General features: G+C 38.0%; 1 protein-coding gene and 1 long non-coding RNA gene across 4 annotated transcripts in view; one reads left to right on the top strand and one right to left on the bottom strand.

Annotated features, from left to right (window-relative positions):
- Nucleotides 1–11,355, top strand: part of PRKG1 (protein kinase cGMP-dependent 1) — a 1,182,918-nt gene extending 1,171,563 nt beyond the window's left edge. For both annotated transcript variants that reach the window (XM_027111907.1, XM_027111906.1), the window contains exons 14-18: nucleotides 538–701; nucleotides 6,422–6,544; nucleotides 6,626–6,688; nucleotides 7,899–7,965; nucleotides 9,776–11,355. In XM_027111907.1, coding sequence (XP_026967708.1) covers nucleotides 538–701; nucleotides 6,422–6,544; nucleotides 6,626–6,688; nucleotides 7,899–7,965; nucleotides 9,776–9,874 — 516 coding nt within the window. In that variant the 3' untranslated portion in view covers nucleotides 9,875–11,355. The remainder of the gene's footprint in view (nucleotides 1–537; nucleotides 702–6,421; nucleotides 6,545–6,625; nucleotides 6,689–7,898; nucleotides 7,966–9,775) is intronic.
- LOC113623151 (uncharacterized) overlaps nucleotides 1–25,696 on the bottom strand; it is a 109,916-nt gene that overhangs the window by 34,078 nt on the left and 50,142 nt on the right. For both annotated transcript variants that reach the window (XR_003433798.1, XR_003433797.1), the window contains exon 2: nucleotides 9,889–9,941. This is a non-coding gene — a long non-coding RNA (uncharacterized LOC113623151). The remainder of the gene's footprint in view (nucleotides 1–9,888; nucleotides 9,942–25,696) is intronic.

The raw sequence follows: 25,696 nt of genomic DNA, 5'->3' as shown, positions 1-25,696 counted from the left end.
ATTTGAGGCTCCTGCTTCAAAAGTTTTCTAGAAACATGAAGAATACGTTTCGATTTTATCTCTTTGTTTTCCAAGAACAGAGTTATTGGTCCCATAGCTTTGTAACTCAGCTCCTTCAACAATAAAAATGGCTTCTCAATTAACACTAAATGAATTGTCAACTTCATTAAGTCCAGGAGATATCTGGAAAATATGCCTGAGTAAAGGAGAAATTATTTGTTTATACCCCAACCTCCACTGGCATAAAAGAAGGAAAAATGGAAAGTATTTCCATAAAGAAAAGTTTGCCTTTATTTTCAGTGATGTGAATTTTATCCTATGTTAAGGTTTCAACTTTTCCTTTTGAAACTGAGCTTGAGCAGGGAGGCTTTGTTTGTTCGAAATATACAGAGGACTTCTTTTAGAAGACAGGACTACAATAGTTCAAATCTGTTTTTATTTTATTATCATCAGCAGCATACGTCAACAAAGTAGCTTTTTGCTTTTAAGCTTAATCAAAAGTGGCTTGGAATATCTTGTTTTTTCTCTCTTTGTAAGGTTGATTTTGGCTTTGCAAAGAAAATAGGATTTGGAAAGAAAACATGGACTTTTTGTGGGACTCCAGAGTATGTAGCCCCAGAGATCATCCTGAACAAAGGCCATGACATTTCAGCCGACTATTGGTCACTGGGAATCCTAATGTATGAACTTCTGACTGGCAGGTATGGACATTGATAGAGAACTGCTGATAAAAATAGACCAGCAAACAGCTACACACTCCTGTCTTTGTCACTCTGGCGAGACCATCTTAAAGTAGTTTCACCAGATCTTGTTACCACACTTTTTAATTAGTTATGCAGATAACCAGGAATTCATAAAGTAAAAACTAAAATGGGTCAGATGAGGGGAACAAACTCAACATCAACTCTCAACTCTCATTATTTATACATATGTGAATGTGGAATCATCTAGTGTCTTTCTGTGAGATCTCTGAGCCTAGTCATTTAGCCAGCAAGGAAGATGAAAGTCATATAAAAATATAGAGTCAACTATTTGTAGAAATAAGAGAACCTGTTAGCAATTGTTATATCTAAATGAGATGTAAATGCTTTGCAGATCTGTTGTGTAATAATATTGTAGTCTTCAGCAACTTATAAAAGGTACTGTGGATACGACCAGGTATAAAACGGACTATAAACTCAAGGAAAAGAGGAACAAATATGCCACCAAGCCCTGTGCTCAGGACAATAATTAAGAAGGTCATTATGAACTGAAGAGTTCAGAAGAAGGTTAAGTTTGTCCAGGGAGGCTTTTGAAGAGCGTAGGACTAGCTGGGCCTTGCAGGAAGAATACAGAGAGCAAAGTTCACTCCAGGCAGAAAGGCATGGCTTAAATAGAGGGGGAGTAGTGGGCAAAGACATGAAAAAGGTTCATGTTAAGAAATGATGGGAGATCCAAAAAGAGTCATCTTTCAAGAATCATGATTGCTGTACCTCAGTGTTTGGACTCCATCCAGAGAGGGACTCATGGAGGATTTTCTGATAAAGGAGTGACATGTGTTGTGGTATTTAAGGAAAACAAGCTGGCAGTAATGGGTAGAGCAAATTGGAAGAGGGATGGGGAGGCTAGTTTGAAGATAATTCCCATAATTCAGATCTAAGAAGAAGCATGCAGTGGAATGTGAAAGAATTACTTAAGGGAACTTAGTAGCTACAGTGAAAATGAGAGGAAGATGGGACTTTCAGTCTCACGGTTATTTGTGCGGATTCAGTGAATCTATTAAGCACTGAGAAAGTCTAGAACATAGGAAGCACTCCATTGATGCTAACACCTACTACTAGTACTACCATTGCCAGGAACAGTTAGGTGGTGGTTTTTATTTCACTTGTAGACATTTTGAATTTATTTATTTATTTATGGCTGCGTTGAGTCTTCGTTGCTGCACACGGGCTTTCTCTAGTTGCAGAGAGTGGGGGCTCTTTGTTGTGGTGCACAGGCTTCTCATTACGGTGGTCTCTTCTGTTGCGGAGCACGGGCTCTAGGCTCATGGGCTTCAGTAGTTGTGGCGCATGGGCTTAGCTGCTCCACAGCACGTGGGATCTTCCCAGACCAGGGCTCGAACCTGTGTCCCCTGCACTGGCAGGCAGACTCTCAACCACTGTGCCACCGGGAAAGCCCACTTGTGGACATTTTATACCATTACTCTTGAAACATCTTATGTTGACTTCAAATTAATAAACCTCGTGGGTGTTTTCTGTTAATTTTAGATGAAAGATACATAGGCAAAGGCAGTTAAATACCACAGGAGAAATGATTCAGAGAAACATGGGAAGAGTTCACATTGTTAATTAGAATTTCTCTGCAGCTGTTGAAAGTAACTTCACAAATGTCTGTAAGTGTTCATAGATGAAAATTAGTAAACTTGCAGACCTCAAGAACAGTACAAAGCTGAAAATCATATTATAAGCAACAGAAAGACAGAATAATAGCAATTAAAAACCCAGCCAGGAAGATAGTAGATAGACCTTAGGAAAAAAGAAAAAAGGATATAGAAATTATTACAGAAAGAAGATACAGAAGTCCAAGGAAATAGGAAAAACAACTATGTATATGAAGAGTCGATTACAAGTGGGATAGAAAACATACTCAATTACATGATAGAAAATTCATGACATAGACCAGTCACAGATGGTCTCAGTGGATCATTTTGATCAACGGTAACCATGGGGAAACAGAGTCATAACACCACCACGTGTCCTACTGCAATTTCCTAGCTTCAATGATAAGGAATAATTATATAGTCTCTAACCTACAAAAGCATGTCATATATGATGATGGAAGTGAGGAGGATTAGAATTCAAGTTGTTGGCCTCAACCTTCTCTATAGCACCTTTAATGCCAAAAGATAGAATATTAAGAACTATGTAGATCTGAGAGAGACAGAGTACAACTCAACTAATTTATACAAAATTAAGTTATTCTTAAATTATTCTTAAAATATAAAGACAACATATAAAGTGTGTACCCCAGGGCTTCCCTGGTGGCACAGTGGTTGGGAGTCCGCCTGCCGATGTAAGGGACACGGGTTCATGCCCCGGTCCGGGAAGATCCCACATGCCGCGGAGCGGCTGGGCCTGTGAGCCATGGCCGCTGAGCCTGTGCGTCCCGAGCCTGTGCTCCGCAGCGGGAGAGGCCACAGCGGTGAGAGGCCCGCATACCGCATATTAAAAAAAAAGCACTTAAAGTGTGTACCCCAGGGCTTTCTTAGAAACACTACTGTATGACCAAGTCAACTAAGAGATGAATGAAAATAAATTTGGTTATTGAGCAGAATGGAAATGTTATAGTCTTTGGCAATTTTAAAAGTTAAGCTCGGAGAGAGAAGGTAGGAATGACTATAGGAATACTTATTGCTCATAATTCACAACTAGGAATCTTAAGTATTTTTTACAATTGAATTATGTCGTTATAAAAAAGAAAACTCCAAAGTGTTTAAAATATTTTTTCTTTAAAATTTATTGGAGTATAGTTGATTTACAGTGTTGTGTGTCAGTTTCAGGTGTAAAGCAAAGTGATTCAGTTATACATATAGCTATTCTTTAGATTCTTTTCTCATATAGGTTATTACAGAATATTGAGTAGAGTTCCCTCTGCTACACAGTAGGTCCTTGTTGGTTACCTATCTTATATAGAGTAGCATGTGTGTATTCATCCCTCCCTGCTACGTTTCCCCTTTGGTAACCATAAGTTTGTTTTTGATATCTGTAACTGTTTCTGTTTTGTAAATAAGTTCATTTGCTTTTTTTAAATTAGATTCCACATATGAGTGATATATGATATTTGTCTTTCTCTGGCTAACTTCACTCAGTGTGATAATCTCTAGGGCCATCCATGGTGCTGCAGATGGCATTATTTCATTCTTTTATGGCTGAGTAATATTCTACTGTATATATGTACCACCCCTTCTTTATCCACTCCTTCACTGATGGACAATAAGGTTGCTTCCACGTCTTGCCTATTGTAAACAGTGCTGCTGTGAACATTGGGGTGTGTGTATCATGTTTTTCTCCAGATGTGTATGCCCAGGAGTGGGATTGCTGGGTCATATGGTAGCTCTATTTTTAGTTTTTTAAGGAACCTCCATAGTGGCTGCACCAATTTACATTCCCACCAACAGTGCAGGGAGGGTTCCTTTTTCTCCCCACCCTCTCCAGCACTTATTATCTGTAGACTTTTTCATGATGGCTATTCTGACCAGGGGAGGTGATACCTCACTGTGGTTTTGATTTGCATTTCTCTGATAATTAGTGATGTTGAGCATCTTTTCATGTGCTTTTTGGCCACCTGTATGTCTTTTTTGGAGAAATGTCTATGTAGGTCTTCCACCCACTTTTTGATTGGGTTTTTTGATAGAGAGTAATCCCTTGTTGGTTGCTTCATTTGCAAATATTCTGTGGGTTGTCTTTTCGTTGGGTTGTCTTTTCGTTTTGTTTATGGTTTCCCTTTGCAAAAGCTTTTAATTAGGTCCCATTTGTTTGTGTTTTTAATTTCTAGGAGGTGGATCCAAAAAGATTGCTGTGATTTATGTCCAAAAGAGTGTTCTTCCTATGTTTTCCTCTAGGAGTTTTATAGTATCAGCCTTATATTTAGGTCTTTGATCCATTTTGAGTTTTTGTGTTAGGGAGTGTTCTAATTTCGTTCTTTTACATGTAGCTGTCCAGTTTTCCCAGCACCACTTATTGAAGAGACTGTCTTTTCTCGCCTCCTTTGTTGTAGATTAATTGACCAGAGGTGCATGGGTATATTTCTGGGCAAAAACATTTTTTAATGTTGTTGGTGAAGAAGCACATATTGAAATTAACTTCAAGTAAAATTAAATTGAATACTTTGTATTTTCACATATTGCCTGAATATCTTGGCCATAACATGCATGGCTTGCAAAAACCACAAAAGTCACCTTTAATAAAATTATGTTAGAAAGAACAAAAATCAATGCAAAAATATAAATTAGAACCAACATTAAGTTGATAACAAGAAAAACCAAGATGTGGTGGTTCTTCATGTTTAAAGTGAAAATAAAAACTGGCAAATTAACTTGAGAGTAGAGAGAATATTCAATCATAAGAAAATTCTTAGAATACTAAATAGAATTGGATGTTAATACATTATAAAGAGTGGTTTACCATGACAGTTAATGACAAATAGAAAGTACTTGTTACAGAAAATAGGGACAAAACCTTAATGCACAGAGCCCTTTTTAAGCAATTCATTGTTTTCAACTTTCTCAATAGAAGGAAATATTTGAACTGCTAATTTTATGGATAGACAAAAAATCCAGAAAACGTCTTCCCCCAAGAAACATGAACGAGCCCTATATTAGGAGATTGATTAATTCCAAAGAAACCAGCTGTCAAGGCACATCATAACCTCCCTTCTGAACTGTGGGAAAGTTGATGGAAGGAGCTGACTTTAGTCACATCTGTATTCCCTGAGCCTGGCACAAAGCCACAGTCCAAGGATGGATAGGTAAATAACCCAACAGATCTGGCTTATGAGGGACTGGGTATCACATCCTTTCTAACAAAGAGGATGTCTTGCATTAGGTTATCTGAGGATGGATAAAGAGGGAGAAAAGGATAGGAAGAGCACTGTTCTGTAGAAGCATTAGTTCAACAAATATGTACTGACCACTTACTATGTGTTTACTATGTGTTAGGCATTCCACCAGACTCTGGGAATACCAGCAGGGACTGGAAGGGAAGACAGACATAAAACAAATACTCATCAAAATGAAGTAGTTACAAAGTATAGTAAGTGGCATACAGGGTTCTATAAGAGTGTAACAGGTGAATCTAACTTAGACTAAAGTTTAAATTCCAGTATTAGATTGATTAGATTATTACATTAGGTTTGTTGGTTGATAATGTTTATATGATTCGTTACATTTGGGTGATCAGAGCAGGCCTTTTTGAGTAAGCAGCATAACACTTAATAAGTGAGGCATTAGCCCGGAGGCCTGGGAAGTACCTAACAGTGCCCTGAGGTGGGAGAGTGCTGGGCACCTTCAGAGGAGCAGAGAAAGGCTGGTCTACCTGGATCCCAGTGAGTGAGCACGGTAATGGCAGGAGATGGGGTCATACCAGTGATGTTCTTGTAGCCCATTCTAATGATGTTGGACTTCATCCCAAGTGTAATCAGTGAGCTGATAAGTCACCTGCACTGAAAAGAAATGAGGGGAACAGTGGACAAACTTGACCCATTTATGGGTTTTGCTAAACAATTTGCTTGGAAACATTTCCACACTGTTTTGCCATTAATCAAGTTTCATTTCACTACTAATATATGTCCCCAAATAAGAACTGTCATTTGTGGAGCTATAACAATAAGTGTTCTTATTTAGAAAACCAAGTACTATCTCTTTTCATGTCTCTCATTCTTGCAGCCCACCTTTCTCAGGCCCAGATCCTATGAAAACCTATAACATCATATTGAGGGGGATTGACATGATAGAATTTCCAAAGAAGATTGCCAAAAATGCTGCTAATTTAATTAAAAAACTATGCAGGTAAGCATTTCAACCACATTATTTTTTAAAGGATCATAATATGGAAACAATTAGATTCCTTAACAATTATTTTATTTTTAGGGATAATCCATCAGAAAGATTAGGGAATTTGAAAAATGGAGTGAAAGACATTCAAAAGCACAAGTAAGTGTTCTTTCCTTATAACTTTAGGTTTCAGAGTTCAGAAAGTATTTTCCCAGGCTGATGTTTTTAAGGTAGTGGTCGTATATAACTGATGCAATTAGTCTATGGGAATATCCAAGGAGACATGTAGACTAGTTAGCCTTGTTATTTAAGACCTTTCGAGTTGCGTCTCTGGGACTTTATTTAGACACATCTGACCCTCTGACATTCTAAACAACAGATTCACTGAATTTAGTTTTTCCTGACTCAAACTAACTAGCACTTTTCCTCTTGAGCATGAAGAAGAAATACATATTTTTAATCCTGGAATTCTCTTCTCTACCACAATATTAAAAACAAAAGTACTCCACCATCTATCATGCCTCATTTCCTTGACTCAACCTAAAATATATTTTTCCAACCATTTCCTAGTTAGAGTACAGTCTTTTTTCTCTGTCATAGCATCTATTTTTTTTCCAAGCAATAGTAGCATCTTGAATATCAAACCTTATCCATGTTGACTGGATGTATCTGAAGCTAAACTAAGGCCATATTGGTTTTTCCCTATTAGTCTGTTTCTGTAACATGCAGAGGAGATTCACATATCTACCAAGAGGAATGTGTTTACCCTATGAATCTCTAAAAGGCCTGCCAGGAATTTGGTGTAAGCATTTGTGAACGATGAAACCTTTCAAAGACAACAACAACAACAAAAAACCTTCTGTGATATTTGGCCCTCATTTCTACAGAAAAGCCATACGCAAAATACCTTTATTCTACCAAAAAGAAAAAAGAAAGAAAATGGGATACTTAGAGACCAAGACAGTGATGTGAACAGGTTAATTAACTGAGGCTGCCCACTGAATCAGTGACAAAGATGGAAAGATAATTTTCTGTCCTGACACTTCATGCCCTGATTCTACCTTCTTAAAATAAATCTCCTGTAGGGCCCAGCATATTATGACATTTATTAAGTTATAATGATTGTGTAGGAACAAGGTCCGAGAGACATTAAAAAGGAGTTGCTTTCTAATTAGTGTCTAAAATTTTGACAATTAGATTTTTTTAAAAATATGCATTCCATTTAATAAGCTAACATTTAAAAACATGCAGTTAAATTGAAAATGTTTGCCTGTTTTCCATCAGTCATGGACATCATATATAGGTTGCAATGCGAAGACTTCAGCTGAGGTAAAATGTGTTTAACTGTCTACTTCTTTTCCTTTCTTAGATGGTTTGAGGGCTTTAATTGGGAAGGCTTAAGAAAAGGCACCTTGACACCTCCTATAATACCAAGTGTAAGTAGACTTTCCAGCTTGTACTAGTGTGATACACGTGAAGGTGTTTGTCAGTCATCAAAGGTCTGCTATTTTTACATTTTTATCCTATGATCAGATTAGATAAACTATAGGAGAAATACCAGATTAAAATAGTGACATCTTCTAAAATCCAAGCTTAAAAACGGTGTTAAATATTGACAGAAGAGTATCATGAATCTTTTTTTCCTCGTAATATAAAACCTTTATACATCTTTGCCCAAGAATATATTCACAACCTGATTTAGTCATATTCATGAATTACCACCAAAACTATGTACACTGTTTTAAATTTCTGCACATACATCTTCTCTCTATACAAGATGCAATAAGTTCTTAACAATTTAGTGTGTACTTGAGTATACTTGGTGTGAGTTAGGATTATCTGCTATTGTTACCTTCTGTTTATGATTTCCGTTTACTCTCCACCATGCTCTGTCTCCAAGAGTCCAACCCAAATGGACCACAACAAAACATTCCTGGCCCTTTGGTTTCCTGTTGGGTGTGGTCAACAGTCCAGCAATCAGTTTCAACAGCTTTCAATTCCTGGCCTGTATTGTCTCACTTATGCCCCACATAGCTCCTCTTCCCCTGCCCACAGAGTACTCTGAAGCACTCCTAAGCACAATGGTGTTCTTTTAAATTCTCTTTTCTTAACACATTAGGTGTTTTGTTAAACTGCTAATCCACTAAGTCGACTAAGTGTTTACACGCTATTAACCTGAAATAGATTTCAATTGACTGCATTTATAGATACAATACTATATCTAGCTAATAAAATGTGATGTGTCTCAACTAAGGAGGAGAGGGCTGCTTTGCAGTCCTGAACCTTTCATTTATATACTTCCTTTCTCTGGGACTAATTTAAGATCACTTCTTCTACAGAAATATTTTTCCTACTTCTAAGATTTATTTCTATGCTAATATTTATGTTTATTCACAAAGCAAATTACAGATGCTAACTGCATTCATAAAGTTTTACTTTTAGAACAAGAACAGTATAAGAAACTTTAAGAGGTAAATATTAAGTCTAAATTATCCTAACTTATATTTACCAGGGGTCTCCTTTTATGCAATCAGTAGTGTTAAATTATATGGGGGAAATATATAAAAATAGAATATGAGGTCCTAAATATTATAGAATATAAGGGAAATTAAAGTGTTTCTTTACTGCTTTTACTCATGCTCTGCAGATTGGACTTTGCCCAGTAAACTTGTAAGAGTTTTTGCTTAAGGTTAGAAAGGGCTTTTTATCATACTTAGAATAAATACACGGAAATCCTTAAGATGCCTTCTGCCTATTTCTCATTTCACTCCCCTCCTCTTTTATACAGTAGCCAAATTGACCTCTTTTAGATACTTCATAGCATGGAGCTCTCTCTTTCTCACCTCAGGACCTTTGCATGTGCTATATACCCTCTTTATGGAAACCATTAATTCTTAGGTTTAATACTTTTTCCACAATCACTCTTTTTTACTCATGACACCTTGTACTTTTTCTTCATAGCACTAACCAAAGTTTATAATTATCTACAGCTGTAATTATTTGTTTGAATCACACAATTTATTCTTTCCTTGAGTGTAAACTCTATGAGGGCAAGAGCCATGTCTATTTTTATTCACCACTGTAACCCCCAATACAAAGGACAATACGAAGGACAAACCTGCTCATGGTAGACATTCCAAAAATAGCCATTGAATACAGACTGAATAAAGAATGTTTTAAAAATCTAGCTTGGAAGGCCCCTAAAAAAAAATCAGAAAATTTTACCGTTCGTTCTCTCGTTCGCAGGTCGCATCACCCACAGACACAAGCAATTTTGACAGTTTCCCTGAGGACAATGACGAACCACCACCTGACGACAACTCAGGATGGGACGTAGACTTCTAATGTATTTCTCTTACCTGCTTCTGCCTTGCTGAAGACAGCTTTTTCTGAGACACAGCTGCCAGCAAACCTGAAAGAAAGAGAGAAGATTAGTGCTCGGGGTCACCATGATGCCTTTGATCGATGCTGCTCCAGTAACTACAGTGGCATTAGGACTTATTGCTTAGATGACAATAGTGCTCTTTACATGTTTTCTGTTTGAACCTAAAAATAGCAGTTGACATGGTGGTCCTGAAGCAAAGCCTTTCACCAGTAAAGAAATGTTTTCTATTGTTGCGAAGACCTTGCTTTGCTCTGATTATAATTTGAAAGACTGTAAGAAACACTTCAAAGAGAGTCAGTACCTTGCTAGAATTATCAAGAAGATCAAAAAATAATATATTGGGTACGATAGATTAGATTACTGTGGTACAAAAACTGGACTCTTCCCTTTCTTCAAGTGAGGGTTGTAGACTCTGTTACTGCAAGCTGGTGTAAATACCGTATACAAGAGGACCACACATCTGCTGGTCACAGAGTTCATGTCAAACCAGTGCTAGAAGTTTCATGATTTTCTTTCCCAGCAGTGCTGATGACGAGACTGAATGTTACCTTTCCTTTCTGACAGATTTTAAAAACTGATATGATCAAAGCACAACTGCTATGGAGTCCGCAGAGAAGTCTCATAGCAGGTATATATGTGTTTTCACAGAGGACTGAAGAACACAACATGCATGATATTTGTTTCTTTTTGATAAATTGGCATGACAGAGTGGGACAAAAGCAATTCACAAACCATTTCATATTTTTTTAAATAGCGTGCTTAAAGATGGTCCTGGAAATAAATGACTAGCAGCCAACTGGTTTTTATTTATCTCACACACCCTCAAACTGAGGCTTAAAATATTCCCTTTTATAAAAATAAACCCTTAGGGTAGGGTAGGGTGGGGTGGGTTGGAGAGGGATGAAGATCCACCCAAAAAAAAAAAAAAACTATATATAGGTGCTATGTATATCTTTCATCTGTAAATGTCAGTGTCTAAACAGACAACACAAATTCTAGTCATTACATGTGTAGCCAGAGGATCAAGCATTTTCACTAAATTTATCAAACCTAACCTCTGTCAGATTTCACTCATACAACATAGTCTAGGGTTGAGGGAGGAAGGTGACTAAAAATATATTTGAACTAGCTTCTTGTCTTAGGCCTGAACCAAGAAAAGAAAAGAAAGCAAGCACAAAATCATTAAGATTCACCCAATGAGAACCCTTACCTATGTGAGGTCAGGGAACAAGACAAGAACCTGGGCAGGTGTGATGACCTTTTTGTCAATGGGCAAGGAGTCTATCAGCATGTGAAAGGAGGAAAGGAGTAGAAACAGGAACCCGATTTCTTAAAAGTAAATTGGAGCTAAGTAGAACAGAAATACTACAATTCTGAAATATCAGACTAGCTAGGAAAGACCAGATTTGAAATATCGAATTGATTTGCTTTTTCACATGGGGAAAAGAATCAGCAATCTAAACGGAGTCCTTTTGTTGGCAGGCCAGTTGACAATTATTAGCTGTCAAAAGTAGCACAGCCATTTGGAGCTTTTCCTGGACAAGTAGCATTGTACCTCCTTAGACAAATGTATGATTTTATGAGCTGTCATCCTGATTTGGAACTGTATGTGAACATGGCATATTAAACAGAGGTTTGATCTTTTCCCGTAGAGAGTGTTTAAAAAGTCAATCAAATATAGACAGTTCTGCAAAACATATGTCCACCGAGATTATATAGTATCCAAGAAGGCATATATTATGATTTTTGTTTGAATTTTTCATACCAAGACTACTTTAGAATATGATGTTATCAAAATATAAAAATCTAAGCAACATTTGGAAAATAAGAGTATTAAGGGCATATTATATATAATTAGAATAAATTTAAATGAAATTTTGATCCTAAGATATTATTATTATTCTTGTATTATCAGATTTTTCCCTCCCTATTTCTCAAAATTGAACTATTCCTCAAAATACTCAACTTCTTCTACAGATATTAAAAGATAAAATTAAACATATCAAGTTAAAATCCAGCTATGAATGCTACTTCAGAAGCTTAATATTGCTTTTAATTGGGCTTTTAAAAATATAATTTCAATGTTATTAGTCAACGTTCAGTGATTTTTTTTTTTAAAGACAGTGGTGTAGGCATGCAAAAGGTTTGCTAGAATATTAAATTCACCTAGTCATTTTAAGTAAGAGAATCTTCTCCTCCAACTTTTTAAATATTCCAATAGCCCCAGAGATTAGCACTTACTGTGGATTTGGAACTATGGTTCAAGTCTAAGACAACCATATGTACAAGTTCTGTAGAAAATGAAGAAGCAGCATTCAGCATAATGTAACTGTAGGTCGTTTCTCCCACTTGTTAATGCATCTTTGTTCATTTCACCTGTGGCATTGCATGAGGCTGTCTAAAGCAATCACCAATAAAGGTGAACTACATCTTTCAAGAATTACTAAGAGAAAACATTCATCTAATTTTCAACATTGAATTTTAAGGATTTAAATCTGTCTTAATGAAGACACTAGGGCTAAAATTCATGGTCAGCTTCATAAAAAGCACATCTCACTTTATTTCTGAATTTTTCATGCCCCCTCTACTTTCTTCCACTAAAGAACATCCAGATAAGTTAGAATAGCACCAACTTGTTTGATTTGTTAACTGACTTTCTTGTTACTACTTCAAGTATGGGAAATAAGGGCTTTCTGTGTGTCTTGACTCACAGGAAAACTGAAAACTGCCAAGGAAAGGAGCAATGTAACACCTGAGATAGATTGAATACATTAGGGAAAGTGATTTCTGGAAATTTGCTAGGAATGATATTTGTTTGTACCTTCTTTGTTATTAATATAGGAATCAGATCCATGTGGCATTTAAAACAAATTTATTTTGATTATATTCTTTACAAATCATAACTTTTACTTAAAATTATGGGATATGCATGTGAATCACACATGTATAATATATAAATTCAACTACTGAATTTTTCTTGTCTCATTTCTAAAAGACTGAACTGATGGTGAACTTAAATTTAAAGAAGTCAGCTACCGCACCGAAAATAAGGATATTAGAGCTGATTTCATACAGTAGAGGTGATTTGTGCATTATCCATAACAATGTTTTCTTTCACAGTAGGACCACAGACAAATATTTATGTAAATAGGTATTTCTGTGTGATATTTTGTGGTACATGTAACTTTTTTTAGTGTTTCACAGCATTATTATTTCATTTAATTTGTACTGAATAATGTTTTTAGGTCCAAGTAGACTTGAATTAATGTCATAATTGTCAGTATTATTGAAAATTATGTCAACTGTACTGTTTATCCATCTGTCCCATAGTTTAGAACATGACCTGGCTATCTGGCATTGTTGCAAGTGCCTTAAATTCATGGCATCCTATTAAAAAAACAAATTTGGTGTTATGCTGCATGACAAAGACAAACACACCTCAAAATGTTGTCCTTTCTTAGCTTGCTGCGTTTTACAGTTCTTTCTGCTAACAATTTATAAGCCTTTATTACATAATATTGATGAATTACAGAAATGATGAAGTTGTTCTCTTATTTCTGTTAAACGTACCAGAGCTGTGTATCTGTTAATGAGATACAGCGTCATTTCTGTGAAATGTATAAATGTATGTGCAGGTCAAATTAATATATGACATACTATCAGTCTGTATACAGGTATTCCTGTTTTGCTAAGCTGTGCAGATTCAGTTAAAAAAATAAGTGCAGTCAAGTTCTAAAATATCTCATTTTTTAGACTCCATTAACAACAGTCCAACTCAAAAGAAAAATTGGAAAATGACTGCTAGCCAAGCCTCGTCATGAAACCAATGATGAAAAAGTACCTTGGTGCACCACGCAACAAAACAGGATGCTTCCTCTGAGTTCTTGTATATGCAAATCACTTATAAGGCAAGTTTTCAACAGACCTAGAAAGCTAAACATTGAAGGTGTGTTGTTAGCCCTCCTCTTTATCTGCCCCTGCATCAACGGACAGAGCTCTGGGACCTTGACAGTGACTCAGAGGTTTGGACTTTCCAAGTATAGGGACATTTCTTGAAGCGTCATCTATCAAATTTATTTCAATGTATGATGTTTTTACAACTGCTCAGTTCTTTTGTATTCTTACAGCTATGGTTATTTGATTGTCCTCTTACAATTCGTTCTACATGAAAGAGTCCTTTGTTAGTCAGAATGCAACAACTGTCATCAAATGGTCACTGACCACTTGCACTCTTTTGATGTAGATTAAACACTTTTTCATAAACTTAACCTGCTTTGATTTGCTCTGTATTTTTCCTGCAGCTGTAATTGCCGAGTGCCTGTTGTATACTTTATAGAGTTGAAATAAAAAAATAATTACTTTTGAAATTAGTTGATGTTTAATTTCAAACAAGATTTTAGGATAGAATTAATATATTAGAATTGAAATACCATATAGTGCTATTGTAGAATGTCACTATAACAATGTAGAAAATACTTATAACCCAAGTATCCATCATAAAATGATGTGTTATCATCTAATATAAAACTAGTCCAACAAATCAGCTTAAAGAATTCAACAGGGTTACATTAGGCCATCCAGTGTGAAGAGCCACACGAACCTGAAAATTAGCAGTTTTCTGTATGCAACTACCACACCACCACCATCACCACTACTACCACTCACTCCTTTCTGGGCTACCCCTAGCCAAACTCTGAACTAGGCACACCGTCAAAGGGGCAACATACAAGAATACAAGACATGCTAGGAGGGAATTATTTAATATGAAAAGTAACTTCATGAATCTTTGTCTAAGGTTTGTTCACCTAATCCCTCTGTTAAACTTCACATGCATAAAGAATATATATTTAGAGAACAATAAGATTGCGACAAACTCAACTCTCCACAGCCCTGGTGAACATATTGTTGCTACATCCCTTTGCTCCTCACTGCAGTGAATGGTACACAACTTAAAAACTGGCTACAACATAAAGATCCCCTTAATCTAACTGCATTTGTCTTGTTGACATCACATTGCCAGTGACGGTGAATTGAAACCCCTTTTTAATGAAAACTAGAAATTCAATTCGGTTAGCTTTCTCAGACAGAGCCAATAAAATAACCTTAAAAAATACTATGTCACATAGCAATCCAATAATTTCATTTTTCCTACAAATAGAACTGAACTGTAAGTTTTTAGTATTTGTCCTTTAAGTTCTGTTATTTTCACACCCTTGATCTAAGAACCGTCTTCTTTGATCCCAGGTTATTTTTTTTGTACTAATCACACAGTTTTTGCAGAGGTACACAGATCAATCCTCATGATCATTAGTGGGGTTGGGGGGGGGAAGATGGTGAGGATGTTGCATCCATGCCACTGTCACATCTTGTGCATGTTAATTGCCATTGAAGTAAATCACTGAACACTTACTTGACTATGACAATAGGAATCAATACTAAATTTGAGATGAATGAACTGGTAGCACGATCGTCCAAGTTGATCACATGTTATGCTTGCAGACCTACCCTGAGATTCTCAGTTATAACCCTGAAAGTGTTATGCACATAATATAGGACAGCCACAATGCTAATATTCTTTTCCAGAGTCCTATTTACAGTTCTCTTCTGTATTCCATATTTCTCCTTTCTAATTCAAAAGGCCTATAAATTAATAAAATAGTAATGTTTACCTCCGACAACTGTTTTTCACCCAAGGTGAGTCTATGAAGCAAAAGACAAATCCATCACATGCCAATTAGCAAAGCCAAAAAGGTTACGTCTCAACCTCATGGGAAAAGAAAAAAAAAAGGAAGAAGGGAAAAACCAAGGCCACAAGCCACAAAGTCTGGCCATGGATTTCATAAAACTTAAGGGACAGGCTCAAAGTATATGTTCTAGAACAATGTTTTCCAAACATCAATGTCGTAAAATGTCTGTAGAAAATATGGTAAAAACATAGATTCCCAGCATCATCTACAGCTATTTTCAGGTACAGTCCAGAAATCTGAATTTATAACAAGCATCTTAGCTTATTCAGATGGAAACAGTTGTATATATTCATGGAAGGGATGCAGGAAAATATGGCCCATGGGAAAGCATTTCAGGAATGGTAGGGTGAAGGAGGAAAGAAAAAAAAAAATCTATAGTCATTGACATCCAAAGCCTGTTAAATGACATTTATATTCTACCTATATAGCTGTCCTTTCCATTTTCCATATTCAAATAGTATGTGAATAATAAACTATTTTTGTTAAGGAATACATCCACATCTTGATTTAAAAAGCCAAAACAATAGATTTATACCACTTCAGGTATCTGGTATACCAGGGCAGGATACTAGGAGTTTAATTTGCATGATGGCTCTTAGTCCTCTAGGGAGAAATGATAACAAAGACTCGAGCTTCTGGCTCAGCTGGATTTTTTACTTCAGTTCACCGTTCTCCTATTTCCCTCCCTGAGGAATTCCCTGCCCCATGGAAGGCAGGTTTAGGCCTTTGTCTTGCTTTGGCCATTGAAAGGGGAGCCTGTCACTTCAAGCATGAATGTTAAGAGCCAATTCTTGCTTCAACACATCCTCCCTTCCCTCTACTTCCGCGATGGGCAGTTCATCAGTGGCTGTTCCGTCAGCTTCAGAAGCAGAGTGAGGACTGAAATCAAGAGAAGCAGAGCTCCTACCAACCCACAAAGATTTTATGGTGGAATATATTGTTGTTTGGAAATGCTAATATTTGGCTTTACCTATTTTAGCAGCATAACCTTGCCCATTCTGATTGATACAACTAGCACACACAAAAGAAAGCCAAGGCCTGCCTTAGACTCAGCGTGGGAATTCAGCAATGTGAATAACCCACCCTCAGGTAGAAGATAACAGAATATGTCATTAGACCCTGAATGAGGGGCAGTAAAACTGCAGTAAAGCCTTGATGAATTCACTCAAATTCCTAATCCTTTGGCAGAAACTACCTTAAACTCGATATAACAAATATACATTTTAACAGGCTAATGGATAGACACATGCTTAGAACCCAGACCATCTAAAGTTGGTACAACAAGTTACTTGGGCCACTTGGGTGAAGACTCAAATTTAGAAGCATGAAGGTTAGTGGCATGAGAAACAAAGACTCCCAATAGAAATCATGTTAGTCACAGGATTGGGGAATTTACAATTCCTAGGGAGAGCACGATCTTCAAGATTTTTCAGAAGAGATGAAAACCTGAGAGTTTTAGTAATAAATACAGGTTGGAATAGGAACAAAACACTGTCTTCACTATAATTATGATGTCATACGTATAAAACTCTTTGCTAGGTTACATGTGCCATAAATTGCTTTGTAAAGTAGTATGAATTACTGGGGCCTTGGTTTCCTTACCCAAAGGAGGATTATTAAAGTTCCTTTAGTAATAAAATTCTGCAATTCTAAGTTTCTTTACTTTTCTGAACCTCCCTTTCCTTATTTTTCAAAAGCAGGGTTTGGCAAACTACAGCCCATGGGCCATATCCGCCCACACCCCCAGTCCATTTTTGTAAATAAAGTTTTATTGGAACAAAGCCAATACATATTGTCTAAAGCTGCTTTCACACTACAACAGCATGTGAGTTGAATAGTGAGAAAGAGGCCATATGGCAATTAAAGCCTACATTATTTACCGTCTAGACCTTTCCAGAAAAGTCAACCAAACCCTATTCAAAAGAAAGGGTTTAGGGGGACCTTGAAGATGGCGGAAGAGTAAGACGCGGAGATCACCTTCCTCCCCACAGATACACCAGAAATACATCTACACGTGGAACAACTCCTACAGAACACCTACTGAAGGCTGGCAGAAGACCTCAGACCTCCCAAAAGGCAAGAAACTCCCCACGTACCTGGGTAGGGCAAAAGAAAAAGAAAAAACAGAGACAAAAGAATAGGGACGGCACCTGCACCAGTGGGAGGGAGCTGTGAAGGAGGAAAAGTTTCCACACACTAGGAAGCCCCTTTGAGGGCGGAGACTGCGGGGGGCGGAGGGGGGAGCTTCGAAGCCGCGGAGGAGAGCACAGCAACGGGTGCGGAGGGCAAAGCGGGAAGATTCCCGCACAGAGGATCGGTGCCGACCGGCACTCACCAGCCCGAGAGCCCGCCGGGGCGGGCGGGGATGCGAGCTGAGGCTCTGAGGCTCGGGTTTCGGTTTCGGACGGAGCGCAGAGAGAGGACTGGGGTTGGCGGCTTGAACATAGCCTGAAGGGGTTGGTGCACCACGGCTAGCCGGGAGGGAGTCCGGGGAAAAGTCTGCACCTGCCGAAGAGGCAAGAGACTTTTTCTTCCCTCTTTGTTTCCTGGTGCCTGAGGAGAGGGGTTTAAGAACGCTGCTTAAAGGAGCTCCAGAGACGGGCGCCAGCCGCGGCTAAAAGCGCGAACCCCAGAGACGGGCGGGAGACGCTAAGGCTGCTGCTGCCGCCACCAAGGGGCCTGTGTGAGAGCACAGGTCACTCTCCACACCCCTCTTCCGCGGAGCCTGTGCAGCCCGCCACTGCCAGGTTCCCGGGATCCAGGGACAACTTCCCCGGGAGAACGCACGGCGGGCTTCAGGCTGGTGCAAAGTCACGCCGGACTTTGCCGCCGCAGGCCCGCCCCGCACTCCGTGCCCCTCCCTCCCCGCCGGCCTGAGTGCGCCAGAGCCCCCGAATCAGCGGCTCCTTTAACCCCGTCCTGTCTGAGCAAAAAACAGACGCCCTCCAGCGACCTACACGCAGAGGCAGGGCCAAATCCAAAGCTGAGCCCCTGTGAGCTGTGAGAACAAAGAAGAGAAAGGGAAATCTCTCCTAGCAGCCTCAGAAGCAGCGGATTAAAGCTCCACAATCAACTTTATATACCCTGCATCTGTGGAATACCTGAATAGACAACCAATCATCCCAAATTAAGGAAGTGGACTTTAGGAGCAAGATCTATGATTTTCTTCCCTTTTCCTCTTTTTGTGAATGTGTATGTGTATGCTTCTGTGTGAGATTTTGTCTGTATAGCTTTGCTTCCAACATTTGTCCTAAGGTTCTATCCGTCCTTTTTTCTAAATAATAATTTTTTTTTAATTCAATAACTTTATTATACTTTATTTTATTTTTACTGTATCTTCTTTCTTTCTGTTTTTCCTTCTTTCCCTCCTTCCTTCCTTCCTCCCTCCCTCCCTCCTTTCTTTCCTTCTTGCCTTCTTTACTTCTTTGCTTCTTTCTTTCTTCCTTCCTTCCCTCCTTTCCTTCTTTCTTTCTTCATACTTCTACTAATTCCCTCTACTTTTTCTCCCTTTTATTCTGAGCCGTGTGGATGAAAGGCTCTTGGTGCTCCAGCCAGGAGTCAGGGCTCTGCCTCTGAGGTAGGAGAGCCAACTTCAGGACACTGGTCCACAAGAGACCTCCCAGCTCCACATAATATCAAACGGCAAAAATCTCCCAGAGACCTCCATCTTAACACCAGCACCCAGCCTCACTCAACGACCAGCAAGCCACAGTGCTGGACAACCTATGCCAAACAACTAGCAAAACAGGAACACAACCCCACCCATTATCAGAGAGGCTGCCTAAAATCATAATAAGGCCACAGACACCCCAAAACACACCACCAGACGTGAACCTGCCCACTAGAGAGACAAGATCCAGCCTCATCCACCACAACAGAGGCACTAGTCCCCTCCACCAGGAAGCCTACACAACCCACTGAACCAACCTTAGCCACTGGAGACAGACATCAAAAACAGCGGGAACTACGAACCTGCAGTCTGCAAAAAGGAGACCCCAAACACAGTAAGATAAGCAAAATGAGAAGACAGAAAAACATATAGCAGATGAAGGAACAAGATAAAAATCAGACCTAACAAATGAAGAGGAAATAGCCAGTCTACCTGAAAAAGAATTCAGAATAATGATAGTAAGGATGATCCAAAATCTTGGAAATAGAATGGACAAAATGCAAGAATCAGTTAACAAGGACCTAGAAGAACTAAAGATGAAACAAACAACGATGAACAACACAATAAATGAAATTAAAAATACTCTAGATGGGATCAATAGCAGAATAACTGAGGCAGAAGAACGGATAAGTGACCTGGAAGATAAAATAGTGGAAATAACTACTGCAGAGCAGAATAAAGAAAAAAGAATGAAAAGAACTGAGGACAGTCTCAGAGACCTCTGGGACAACATTAAACGCACCAACATTCGAATTATAGGGGTTCCAGAAGAAGAAGAGAAAAAGAAAGGGACTGAGAAAATATTTGAAGAGACTATAGTTGAAAACTTCCCTAATATGGGAAAGGAAATAGTTAATCAAGTCCAGGAAGCACAGAGAGTCCCATACAAGATAAATACAAGGAGAAATACGCCAAGACACATATTAATCAAACTGTCAAAAATTAAATATAAAGAAAGCATATTAAAAGCAGCAAGGGAAAAACAACAAATAACACACAAGGGAATCCCCATAAGGTTAACAGCTGATCTCTCAGCAGAAACCCTACAAGCCAGAAGGGAGTGGCAGGACATACTGAAAGTGATGAAGGAGAAAAACCTGCAGCCAAGACTACTCTACCCAGCAAGGATCTCATTCAGATTTGATGGAGAAATTAAAACCTTTACAGACAAGCAAAAGCTGAGAGAGTTCAGCACCACCAAACCAGCTTTACAACAAATGCTAAAGGATCTTCTCTAGGCAAGATACACAAGAGAAGGAAAAGACCTATAATAACGAACCCAAAACAATTTAGAAAATGGGAATAGGAACATACATACCGATAATTACCTTAAATGTAAATGGACTAAATGCTCCCACCAAAAGACACAGATTAGCTGAATGGATACAAAAACAAGACCCTTATATATGCTGTCTACAACAGACCCACTTCAGACCTAGAGACACATACAGACTGAAAGTAAGGGGATGGAAAAAGATATTCCATGCAAATGGAAACCAAAAGAAAGCTGGAGTAGCAATTCTCATATCAGACAAATAGACTTTAAAATAAGGACTATTCAAAGAGACAAAGAAAGACACTACATAATGATCAAGGGATCGATCCAAGAAGAAGATATAACAATTGTAAATATTTATGCACCCAACATAGGAGCACCTCAATACATAAGGCAAATACTAACAGCCATAAAAGGGGAAATCGACAGTAACACATTCATATTAGGGGACTTAAACACCCCACTTTCACCCATGGACAGATCATCCAAAATGAAAATAAATAAGGAAACACAAGCTTTAAATGATACATTAAACAAGATGGACTTAATTGATATTTATAGGACACTCCATCCAAAAACAAGAGAATACACATTTTTCTCAAGTGCCCATGGAACATTCTCCAGGATAGATCATATCTTAGGCCACAAATCAAGCCTTGGTAAATTTAAGAAAATTGAAATTGTATCAAGTATCTTTTCTGACCACAACGCCATGAGACTAGATATCAATTACAGGAAAAGATCTGTAAAAAATACAAACACATGGAGGCTAAACAATACACTACTTAATAATGAAGTGATCACTGAAGAAATCAAAGAGGAAATCAAAAAATACCTAGAAACAAATGACAATGGAGACACAACGACCCAAAACCTGTGGGATGCAGCAAAAGCAGTTCTAAGGGGGAAGTTTATAGCAATACAAGCCCACCTTAAGAAACAGGAAATATCTAGAATAAACAACCTAAACTTGCACCTCAAGCAATTAAGAAAGAAGAACAAAAAAACCCCAAAGCTAGCAGAAGGAAAGAAATCATAAAAATCAGATCAGAAATAAATGAAAAAGAAATGAAGGAAACAATAGCAAAGATCAATAAAACTAAAAGCTGGTTCTTTGAGAAGATAAACAAAATAGATAAACCACTAGCCAGACTCATCAAGAAAAAAAGGGAGAAGACTCAAATCAATAGAATTAGAAATGAAAAAGGAGAGGTAACAACTGACACTGCAGAAATAAAAGAGATCATGAGAGATTACTACAAGCAACTATATGCCAATAAAATGGACAATCTGGAAGAAATGGACAAATTCTTAGAAAGGCACAACCTGCCAAGACTGAATCAGGAAGAAATAGAAAATATGAACAGAACAATCACAAGCACTGAAATTGAAACGGTGATTAAAAATCTTCCAACAAAGAAAAGCCCAGGACCAGATGGCTTCACAGGCGAATTCTATCAAACATTTAGAGAAGCGCTAACACCTAACCTTCTCAAAGTCTTCCAAAATATAGCAGAGGGAGGAACACTCCCAAACTCCTTCTACGAGGCCACCATCACCTTGATACCAAAACCAGACAAGGATGTCACAAAGAAAGAAAACTACAGGCCAATATCACTGATGAACATAGATGCAAAGATCCTCAACAAAATACTAGCAAACAGAATCCAACAGCACATTAAAAGGATCATACATCATGATCAAGTGGGGTTTATTCCAGGAATGCAAGGATTCTTCAATATACGCAAATCTATCAATGTGATAAACCATATTAACAAATTGAAGGAGAAAAACCATATGATCATCTCAATAGATGCAGAGAAAGCTTTTGACAAAATTCAACACCCATTTATGATAAAAACCCTGCAGAAAGTAGGCATAGAGGGAACTTTCCTCAACATAATAAAGGCCATATATGACAAGCCCACAGCAAACATCATTCTCAATGGTGAAGAACTGAAAGCGTTTCCACTAAGATCAGGAACAAGACAAGGTTGCCCACTCTCACCACTATTATTCAACATACTTTTGGAAGTTTTAGCCACAGCAATCAGAGAAGAAAAGGAAATAAAAGGAATCCAAATCGGAAAAGACGAAGTAAAGCTGTCACTGTTTGCAGATGACATGATCCTATACATAGAGAATCCTAAAGATGCTACCAGAAAACTACTACAGCTAATCAATGAATTTGGAAAAGTGGCAGGATACAAAATTAATGCACAGAAATCTCTGGCATTCCTATATACTAATGATGAAAAATCTGAAAGTGAAATCAAGAAAACACTCCCATTTACCATTGCAACAAAAAGAATAAAATATCTAGGAATAAACCTACCTAAGGAGACAAAAGACCTGTATGCAGAAAATTATAAGACACTGATGAAAGAAATTAAAGATGATACAAATAGATGGAGAGATATACCATGTTCTTGGATTGGAAGAATCAACATTGTGAAAATGACTCTACTACCCAAAGCAATCTATAGATTCAATGCAATCCCTATCAAACTACCACTGGCATTTTTCACAGAACTAGAACCAAAAATTTTGCAATTTGTATGGAAACACAAAAGACCCTGAATAGCCAAAGCAATCTTGAGGACGAAAGAAGGAACTGGAGGAATCAGGCTCCCTGACTTCAGACTATACTACAAAGCTACAGTTATCAAGACGGTATGGTACTGGCACAAAAACAGAAAGATAGATCAATGGAACAGGATAGAAAGCCCAGAGATAAACCCATGCACATATGGACACCGTATCTTTGATAAAGGTGGCAGTAATGTACAGTGGAGAAAGGACAGCCTCTTCAATAAGTGGTGCTGGAAAAACTGGACAGGTACATGTAAAAGTATGAGATTAGATCACTCCCTAACACCATACACAAAAATAAGCTCAAAATGGATTGAAGACCTAAATATAAGGCCAGAAACTATCAAACTCTTAGAGGAAAACATAGGCAGAACGCTCTATGACATAAATCACAGCAAGATCCTTTCTGACCCACTTCCTAGAGTAATGGAAATAAAAACAAAAATAAACAAATGGGACCTAATGAAACTTCAAAGCTTTTGCACAGCAAAGGAAACCAGAAACAAGACCAAAAGACAACCCTCAGAATGGGAGAAAATATTTGCAAATGAAGCAACTGACAAAGGATTAATTTCCAAAATTTACAAGCAGCTCATGCAGCTCAATAACAAAAAAACAAACAACCCAATCCAAAAATGGGCAGAAGACCTAAATAGACATTTCTCCAAAGAAGATATACAGACTGCCAACAAACACATGAAAGAATGCTCAACATCATTAATCATTAGAGAAATGCAAATCAAAACTACAATGAGATATCATCTCACACCAGTCAGAATGGCCATCATTAAAAAATCTAGAAACAATAAATGCTGGAGAGGGTGTGGAGAAAAGGGAACACTCTTGCACTGCTGGTGGGAATGTGAATTGGTTCAGCCACTATGGAGAACAGTATGGAGGTTCCTTAAAAAAACTACAAATAGAACTACCATATGACCCAGCAATCCCACTACTGGGCATATACCCTGAGAAAACCGTAATTCAAAAAGAGTCATGTACCAAAATGTTCATTGCAGCTCTATTTACAATAGCCCGGAGATGGAAACAACCTAAGTGCCCATCATCGGATGAATGGATAAAGAAGATGTGGCACATATATACAATGGAATATTACTCAGCCATAAAAAGAAACGAAATTGAGCTATTTGTAATGAGGTGGATAGACCTAGAGTCTGTCATACAGAGTGAAGTGAGTCAGAAGGAGAAGGACAAATACCGTATGCTGACACATATATATGGAATTTAAGAAAAAAAAATGTCATGAAGAGCCTAGGGGTAAGGCAGGAATAAAGACGCAGACCTCCTAGAGAACGGACTTGAGGTTATGGGGAGGGGGAAGGGTGAGCTGTGACAGGGCGAGAGAGAGTCATGGGCATATACACACTAACAAACGTAGTAAGGTAGATAGCTAGTGGGAAGCAGCCGCACAGCACAGGGATATTGGCTCGGTGCTTTGTGACAGCCTGGAGGGGTGGGATGGGGAGGGTGGCAGGGAGGGAGACGCAAGAGGGAAGACATATGAAAACATGTGTTTATGTATGACTGATTCACTTTGTTGTAAAGCAGAGACTAACACACCATTGTAAAGCAATTATACCCCAATAAAGATGTTAAAAAAAAAAAAGAGTTGAAACATATAACAAAATAAAAGTATATGTTATACTAAAAGTTTTGAGCTTCATACTGCTTCTTGTTCTCTGTGTCTGAGTTCAAAGGAGCATTACTACTTTGCCCTTTTTCCTCGTTTAAAATTAACTTTCTCATGTGTAATAATATATTTAAAAATCTCCATGCCTCTAGTCCTTATCTGCCTCCAACCTACTCTTACTGAGGTCCAGTTTATTTTTTAAAAATTCTAATCTTTTCTTGGCATTCCTAGCTCCCTCCAATGGCTCCTGGATGCCCTCAGGATGCAGTCAAACCCATGAATGAACTTACCTCCCCAGGCTCCCAACCACTTGCTGGGCTTCCAGGCTTTTGCAACCACTTCCAGTCGTATACAGACCTTTGCATTCCCTTCTAACTTTCCACTTTCCAATCACCAACTCAAGTTGTTCTGATCTCAGCACAGGCATTAACTACCTTCAGAAAACTTTCTCTGACTTATAAGTGCTTTCTTGGTTTATATGCACTGATTCAAAGTCTAGATATAAAGAAACATTGTTTGAATGACTAGAGAAGGACTCTGTGAAAGCCTAAGAATTTTTTTCTTTTTTCCTTTTTTTTTTTGGCTGGGAGACATAATGGAGACTGTGTCATCTTGAGACCACTGGGAAACAGCTGGAAAGGCAGTAAAGTTATTGGGGTAATAGAAGGACTCTTTGGAGGTAAGGTTATCACAAATTTGGGCATACTTCACTTCAAAAAAATTGATATGTGAAAAGATTAGGTTTACCCAAAGACAATTTAAGAGTTGTTTATTTGTATTACAGAAAGGTGATTTCTTTTTGACTTAAAAATTATACACTGCAAGAGAAAGCCAAGATGGTAAATTGGG

This window comes from Aethalodelphis obliquidens, unplaced genomic scaffold, assembly GCF_003676395.1.
Source record: "Aethalodelphis obliquidens isolate GAN/ISIS:26980383/991018 unplaced genomic scaffold, ASM367639v1 scaffold11, whole genome shotgun sequence".
NCBI classification, from domain to species: domain Eukaryota; kingdom Metazoa; phylum Chordata; class Mammalia; order Artiodactyla; family Delphinidae; genus Aethalodelphis; species Aethalodelphis obliquidens.
Note: the sequence above shows the minus strand (reverse complement) of the source record. Positions and strands in the feature narration are given on the sequence as shown.